Raw genomic sequence first — 8,446 nt, 5'->3', positions numbered from 1 at the left:
GACAAAAAGATATGATGTTTTCTTAAATTTAGATTCTACGTATACCTGTTCCATACTGCTCGGAATGCGGATCCGGGACGCAGTAACCCCGCACAACACAAATCTCGTTCATTCCGCATTGCTTATTGGTTTTGCACTCTAAAATACTTCAATCATATAACCTTTAACCTTGAGATCCATACCATTGTAATAATGGACTTATTATAAAAAACGAAAAAATATTTTAATACTTCAATCATATACTCTCAAGAAACATGGCATATTTGACTAATTATATCATCCGCTATAACCGTAAATTTAATTAATCTATTACTTATATAAGAATAAGAAATAAAGCATCATCCTTTCTGGCTAGCTTCTGATTTTTTACAATCTGCATTGCTGTCACTTCGTAATACGATAGTCTGTTATCAAACCAAATTTCAGCAATGTCGGTGAAACATGAAAAGTTTATAAATTAATGTATTATTTTCGGATATATCTTCATGACTTGCAAAGCAAGTCTATATTTGTATTAATTTACCTGAGCCAAATTTTTCGTCAAAACCAAGTGACGGGTGGGGGACACAATGTCCATCAACTGTACAAAGCTGTTGTGGATTACATTGGCTGTCATTCACGCACGCTGAAAATGAAGGGCAATGAATATTGAATTTATTATGATTTCATAAATGAGCAATTCTAAAGATTTAATTTGATCAATTTGAAAATCAACTCCAAGTTGATTTTTTTAAAAGATTAACTTAAATCATTAACTGATCAAATATCAATTAAAGATCTGATCAATTTAAACAGCCACCAAACTTTTTGCGCTCCACTACGATTATTTGGAAGCCAATTTATGAATATGCATGTTCTGTCCCTACAAATTTCATCTGTTCTGCAATCCGCGTTGATTTTGCATATTATTTCCGGAATAAATATTACATTTAATTACAACTGGTAAGGACGCCATAATTAAAGTGACAAATCCCAAAAGTTCAAATTGGAACTAATAAAAAATTTGTAGTTTGGAGTTTGAAATTCAGAACTAAGTTTAACTGAAAGTTACTTTATATGAGAAAGTTTGTAGTAATATTCAGAATTTTTAATGGCATCAACAAATGTCTAATGTCATATTATTTCACAAAGTGTTACTTGCTGATATCCAAGAAGTTGTTTCCGAGTTCGATGAGATAGAATCGGCCACAGTTGTTGTCAAAAATTCTATTTCCGCAAATGTTTGAAGTTCTGCAACATTCAATGCTTCAGATGTCGCTTCCATTAGCGTCTCAAATGTTGTTTCATGCGGTGTATCAGATGTTGTCGTCTCCAAGGTTTGAAACGTCGTCTCATCCATTGCCTGATATGTCATCTCTTCGCCTGCATTAGATTTTATCGATTTTGATCACTCATTGCCTCAGAGCTTCAGATTTATATAAAGGATTTTCAAAAGTTTCAAATTCAAAGTTACATTTGTTGGTAAATAAGAAAGTAGGATCCGGATGAGATAGTTTAGGACTGCGAAAAAAACACAACATGAAGTAAATAATCAATGAAATCAACAAATGCCTAATGTTATATCATTTCATAAAATGTAACTTTCTGAATTCCAAGAAGCTGTTTCCGAGTTTGGTGCGACAGAATCGGCCACAGTTGTTGTCAAAAATTCTATTTCCGTAAATGTTTGAAGTTCTGCAACATTCAATGCCTCAGATGTCGCTTCCATTAGCGTCTCAAATGTTGTTTCATACGGTGTATCAGATTTTGTCGCCTCCAGGGTTTGAAACGTCGTCTCATCCATTGCCTGATATGTCATCTCTTCTCCTGCATTAGATTTTATCGATTTTGATCATTCATTACCTCAGAGCTTCAGATTTATATAAAGGATTTCGAAATAATATTCAAAACTACATTTATTGGTAAATAAGAAAGTAGTATTTGGATGAAATGGTTCAGGATTGTCAAAAAGACGCAACATAAAGTAAATAATCAATGGAATCAACAAATGTCTAATCTTATATCACTTCATAAAATGTAACTTTCTGAAGTCCAAGAAGTTGTTTCCGGGTTTGATGCGACAGAATCAGCCATAGTTGTTGTCAAAAATACTGTCTTAGTAAATGCCTGAGGTTCCGTTTCATTCACTGTGTGCGACATTTCCTCATTTGGTATGTGGGATATTGTTACGTCTAGCGTTTGAGTCTTTGTATCCCTCAATGCCTCGGATGTCGTCTCCATTAGCGCCTCAGATGTTGTTTCGTACGATGTATTAGATATTGTCGTCTCCTGCATTTGAAATGTTGTCTTATCCATTACCTCATATGTCATCACCTTTTCTCTTGCATCAGATTTTATCGGTGTTGATTTGCATGGTGACAAAGCCGATCCCTCGAAATCACTTGTTGTCACTGGAGACTCAAAATTTTGCACGCATAGACCATTCAAACACGTCTGCCAGGACATACAGTGATAATCAATATCACAAGCTGAAATAACTTTTCCTTATGTTTCCTTTTTCCTTTCCTTATTAATAAAGATTTTTCTTCTCAGCAATTCTCAGCAGCGCAATTTACAACCGCCAATATAACGCAGGCGTGGTTTTACGTGTACGTTGAAGACAGGTATTACTCTTTTTCCTCAAACTGATCGAAAATAATATGAAAACTTTAAGTAAGAAAAATATTTTAAACTACCTCATCTGCATAAAACTCGAATATATTTTAGAAAAATTTGAAAAATGATAATTCCTCAGGATTGAAATCTAAAAATTTGCAAGAAATTAATTTTGATAATTTGACTATACACGGAAACGGTTTTCTTGTTCCTCGCATTGTTAATATCGCCAGTAAATCCGGAATGCACTTCTTTTCGTCGCAAATTTGATCAATATCGCAATCTTTATTACATTTACAACCTGAAAAGGCCATTAGCTTGATTTGAATTAAATTAAATTTGAATGAAATAATTTGTTAAAGATGAACTTGGAATTTGAGCATTTAATTGTTATAATGTCCGCTGTACGATTGCTGCGACATCATAATTAATAGTGCTTGAATAAATAATAAAATTAAAATTTCACCATTTAATTGTCAATAAAAAATCAATTCAGAAAATGGAATTAAATCTTTGAGTTGAATTGAAAATGCCTTTGAGTTGATTCAAAATGAATGTAAATGGAAAAAATCTAATAATAATTAGTTTCTTCCTGTTTCCTGAGCGCGAATGTTTCGTGTTGGATCGTTAAACTGCCGTAAAGTCCATCAACTTTTTCCCAATTTCTATTTTAGACAAGCTTAACCGATCGATTAATAGCACTTTGAATGTTTAATTTATCGAAGATTCTTTGAATCTCCGCAACCTTTAGTCGACACGAACTGAATGCTTTTTCCGCAATGAAGAAAAAAGCAAATTTTTTTTTATCCTAACTCTACACTATTAACCAAGCTGAACTGACCACTTCTTAAGAAGAGCTAAGAGCAATCGCATCATTGGATACTAAGAAGAGTTACACAGCGATACTAAATCGTAGGGATTCTACATCAGTAGAAATTCGGCAAGGTATCGTGATCACTTTTTTAAGGAAAACTAAGAGCGATCGAATCAATTTACCACTATGATATCATGTCGAATTTCTACTGATGCAGAATCCCTGCGATTTAGTATCTCTGTATAAAACTAAGAGCGGTCGTATCAATTTACCACTATGATATCATGCCGAATTTCTACTGATGCAGAATCCCTGCGATTTAGTATCTCTGTATAACTCTTCTTAATATCCATTGAATGAAAGATAAAAAGCTAAATTCTCTGGCAAATCGCAAAGGAAAATGAAGATTGAGAAAATTATCATAGCAGCACTTCATGAAAGTAATAGCAATAGCAATAAAATACAAACTTACTTTTGCCATAAGCGCCAATTATAAGATCATAAAAGATAAGAGATAATAGTAACTTTATCATTTTAAATTTTATTTGCAAAAGAACCAAATGAAATATTCCTGAAAATATAGGTTGAGTGATCATTGTGCAAAGTTATGTTGTTTCAAAATATCATTTCCTATGACGACAAAAGGGTAAATCGAACGGTACATGGCTTTGTGTTCAAAAATTTTAGGAAAAGGATTTTACTGTCACTTATATGATAATTGGATATGGGAATGTAGAAGGTTGGAAGACATTAATTGAAAATATACCTGGTAAGGAACATATGAAAGATAAAAATTCCTTTTCTTCATGTTTAAATACGACAGGAATAATCGGGAACAGCGAATGGATAATCGGAAAATGTGTCATTCAAATGTTATACATGTTAAAAATTTAGTGTTTTTGTTTTAAATTTACAGTCAAATTCGTGTTTTTGATCAATGTTTAATTGAAAATAACATAGTTCAGTAAATTGGATAACATTATGATATCATAGGTGCAATTCAATTTTAAATTTATCAAATTATCTTATTTTTTTCCATTTTAAAATATTTGAAAACCTAAGATATCATTGCAAGAAACAATCAAAATTTCAATTAATCAAATATAACGAAATGAATATGGACAAATAAGTTGTATGAATATTTTAAATAATTAATATTTTTAGTTAATCAGCTATTCTTTACATCTTCGAAAACATATAAACTTCGTAAGTTTATTTTATCAGTATGAATTCATTAATTTTTGATGTTTTGAAATAATTTTAACCTCCAAAGGTAAATTGATCATTTGCACATTTGCTTGCACTAAAATAACCAATAATTTGAAAAGCAAATAAATGATGGAAGAAATTATCTTACTATTTTTGCATAAGATTTCATATGCTAACATCATCTCAGTTATGTTGTCGAGAATAAATGTGACAAAGTTTCATGACAAAAAAAAATCATAATTGAATATGTAGTAATGTATTAATTTGTATGTAGAATCCATGTTCGATTATGATTTAAAAATTATCCAAATTCTTTCCTGCATAAGTAGAGAAGTTATCATTGCATAGACTTATAATATGTAGTACTTTTTATTTAGCGATGTACTTCAAAGAGTGCCACATTTAACGCGCGCTAATAGCGAATGCTTTATTAGTAGCATAAGTTAACAAAGGTGCTAATCTTTGTAATCGTAAAAGTAATCCTTTACCAGATGGATATTCTTTCCTTCTTTTATTCTTCGGTTTAGCATCTTCGAAAATTCAGATTCTGGCGAAGTCTTTGTTTTCAAAAATTCAGATTCTGGCGTCTTCGAAAATTTAGATTCTGGCGAAGTTTTTGAAATTGCCTTATGTATTACAATGTTTGTTTTGTAATTCTTAATAATTATGCTACGCTAATACTGTATCATTCTTGAATTATCAAATGTTGAATATTTACGATATTACAATGATTCTGCAAAATTGACCATTAATAGGTGTTACATTTCATTGATAAAAATCATCGCAAATGCTCAGTTATTTTAAATTTATTGATGAAAAACTTGATTTAAACGCTGAAATTCAATATACCTATGAAAAGCGAATTGGACTATTGAATTATAATTAATAATCTTTTGCCATTTAAATTTAAATGTTGAATTTATATCATTATATGATCTCTATGTTGTATTAACATCATTCTATGACTGACAGTGTTTTCACCTTTTTAATCTATATACACATATAATTTAACCTTTCCTTGTGTGTGTTTTTTTTTTTTAATGGTTTAATTATCCAAATTTGGGTTTTGAGATGGAAATAAAGAGAATCTATGTCGCATGTCACATGTCACGCTATGCAAAATTTCCAAAAAATACAAAAATTTCCCATTTTATATCTTGTCCAATGTATTTACTAAACATTGCGAAAAGATGCCAGAATAAGTAAACTTCTCAATCGTGCTTAAATGAATTTTATCTTAAAAAAAAAAAAAAAAAAAAAAAAAACTAAGTAAATTTACGATATTCACTTTATCAATTCTCCTCCTTGCCTCACTAATATTATATGCAGTAATATCGTACAATGAAGTAATTTTATCTGAAAAAGAATTGATATCATTCAATCAATCAGTGTTTAATGACGAATTTAAAGATTAGAATAATTTTCGTGAAATAAAATGTTTTAACAAATTATCAAATAATAGTTCCAATAAGATATTTGTATTTTAGTATTATTTTAAAATAGAAACAAAATTTTTTGTTACATTAAAATTCTTATCGAAATTTTGGATAAAAAAATGCTTTAATTAATAAATATCTAATTTGTTACTTGTTAATTGTTAAAATAATAAATTATTATTGCACAGGTAAAAACATTGATAATAAACAAACAAAGGAAGTGAAAAATAATCACTTAAAAATACAACTTTTAAACGTTAAATATTCCATGATTAATATTAGAAATTAAAAAAGAAAATGATAATAACTTGAAAATACAATTTTTCAAACATTAAATGTCACATTTTACATATTTACAAAAATGTAAGGATTGTTTTTTTTTCTTTCAATTTTCATGGTAATGTTTCAGAATTACTTGCAAACAAATGATTTTTAAATTCCTCGATATAAATTCCATAACCGGTTGACTCCATTTTTCTTTTTCTTTTTTCTTTTTTTTTTGCATCCACCATTTTTAATTGCGTACACAATTTATTTTCTCGATCAAAATATGGCCATTTCTTGTTTAATGAATGATAGATAGGATTATCAACAAATATAATGAACCACAAAGATGAAGGAAAGGTTGATAAATGGAGTTAATTAAATAAAATAAATATCGGTAAAGAAAAAAAAAACAATAAAAGAATTCTTGAAAGAAATATCAATTTAAAAAATTAGTGACTTGTGTTTTTTTTTTTTGTAATTTAAATTTCAAAATCAAATTTAAGTTTATTCAAAATTACACTTAATTAATTATTAGTTTTTTCTTTTTTCTTCAAATCTTTTACCTAAATTAAATGTTACAAATTGGAAGATATGCTAATTTCTATTGAAAAATGTTTAAAAGTTGTTGTTATTGGAAATAAAATACCAATAATCAATAGAAAATAAGGAATTAAAAACTCGAAATATTGAGTAACTCTTTAAAATTTGCATCTAAAAGTTTAAATTTGGAATTGTGAGAAAATTTTGTAATTATAAAGCATAAAATAATATTTGTTACAAATCAAGCACAATAATTAGTGATAACATTAAAGCATACAGTTGATAGTATCAGTACAAAAAAAAAAAAAAAAAATGATAAATTCTAACAGTTCTATCTTATCAATTTCTATAAATGCAGCATTTTTTTAATAAGTTATATTCTCTTGATGCTTGCTTTTCAAGATTGTTAACAGTTGTTATCAAATGTCCATTTAAGAAATAAAATTTTTTTTTTCATATCAGCAAATATAGTAGTTGAAAATCGTAGCCAGATATGATTGAGGAATAAATTATCGGGAAAATCAGGTTAATTAGTAAAATAGATGAATTGTTTAATTAATTAATGGATAGAATAAGTGTTGTACTCAGCTGTTTACATTAATAAATTTGAAACAAAACAGTTCATTTAACATTTTTCGATTGATCACTTTTTAAGGCATTTATACAGTATTACCGGTTAATTGTAATCGTATTGGATTTAAAATCGAATTATCGGATTGTGATTTATGCAAAATTCGTAATTTCGATTTCATTCGTCGTTGTTGTAAAATCCTTGCATTATGTTCATTTTCTTCTAATTCACGATCAACAATTCCGGAATCAATTGATCCGTTTGCCGAACAATGTCCTATAGAAATTGTAGTAATTCATTTTTTTTTTTTCTTCATAAATTAAGATTTTTTTTCTTTTCTATCGAATACAAAATTTACAAATATAATTTGAAATTAAAGAAAAGAGAATTAATTATTTTGGAAAAATAATCAGCTAATATATCAATTTTTATCAAATTTTTATCTTAATTAAAATTTATACAAAAAAAAAAGAAAAAAAAAAGAGAAAACGTTACTTTGGAAATTATTCAAGAATGGTTGATCACATTTTTCATGTATACAATCCGATGACATATTTTGTTTCCTATTTACGGATTTGAATAATGCCTCTGTCGTATAAACTTGTTTAGGGGGTTGTTTCAATTGTAATTCAACAAGATTATCATTGTTTCGTAAATTTCACAACGTTTTCGAACACATAAATTGGGATTTTTCATAATGGAAATATTTAAAAGGATAAGAATTATCAGTAACATTAAGCAAATAATTATGATAAGCATTTGTTTGGTTGTTAACGGTGTAAAATCAGCTGTTGATGATATTGCTGAAATAGAACGATAAAATTACAAAAGTTCCCAAAAAAGATTGTCAAAATTAAAAAAAAAGTTTAGTTCAGCTTATTAAAAAAGTAAAGTAAAGTAAAGTAAAGTAAACCTGCAGTCATGATGGGAAACTTATAGAGATAGTGAGAAGTAAAGTAAAGTAAAGTAAAGTAAAGTACAGTCATGGTGGGAAACTTATAGGGATAATGAGAA

General features: G+C 28.5%; 1 protein-coding gene across 1 annotated transcript; it reads right to left on the bottom strand.

Moving 5' to 3' along the window:
• Nucleotides 1–28: 28 nt before the first annotated feature.
• LOAG_10500 (hypothetical protein) lies at nucleotides 29–2,445 on the bottom strand (the record flags this gene model as incomplete). Its single annotated transcript, XM_003146024.1, has 5 exons — nucleotides 29–138; nucleotides 524–625; nucleotides 1,138–1,362; nucleotides 1,582–1,806; nucleotides 2,022–2,445. 5 exons carry the CDS (start codon nucleotides 2,443–2,445, stop codon nucleotides 29–31), a joined length of 1,086 nt encoding a protein of 361 aa, XP_003146072.1.
• Between the last annotated feature and the right edge of the window lie 6,001 nt (nucleotides 2,446–8,446).

Source organism: Loa loa (assembly GCF_000183805.2).
Source record: "Loa loa unplaced genomic scaffold supercont3.224, whole genome shotgun sequence".
In the NCBI taxonomy this organism is placed as follows: domain Eukaryota; kingdom Metazoa; phylum Nematoda; class Chromadorea; order Rhabditida; family Onchocercidae; genus Loa; species Loa loa.
The sequence above is the reverse complement of the archived record's forward strand: the minus strand, read 5'-3'. Positions and strand labels throughout refer to the sequence as shown.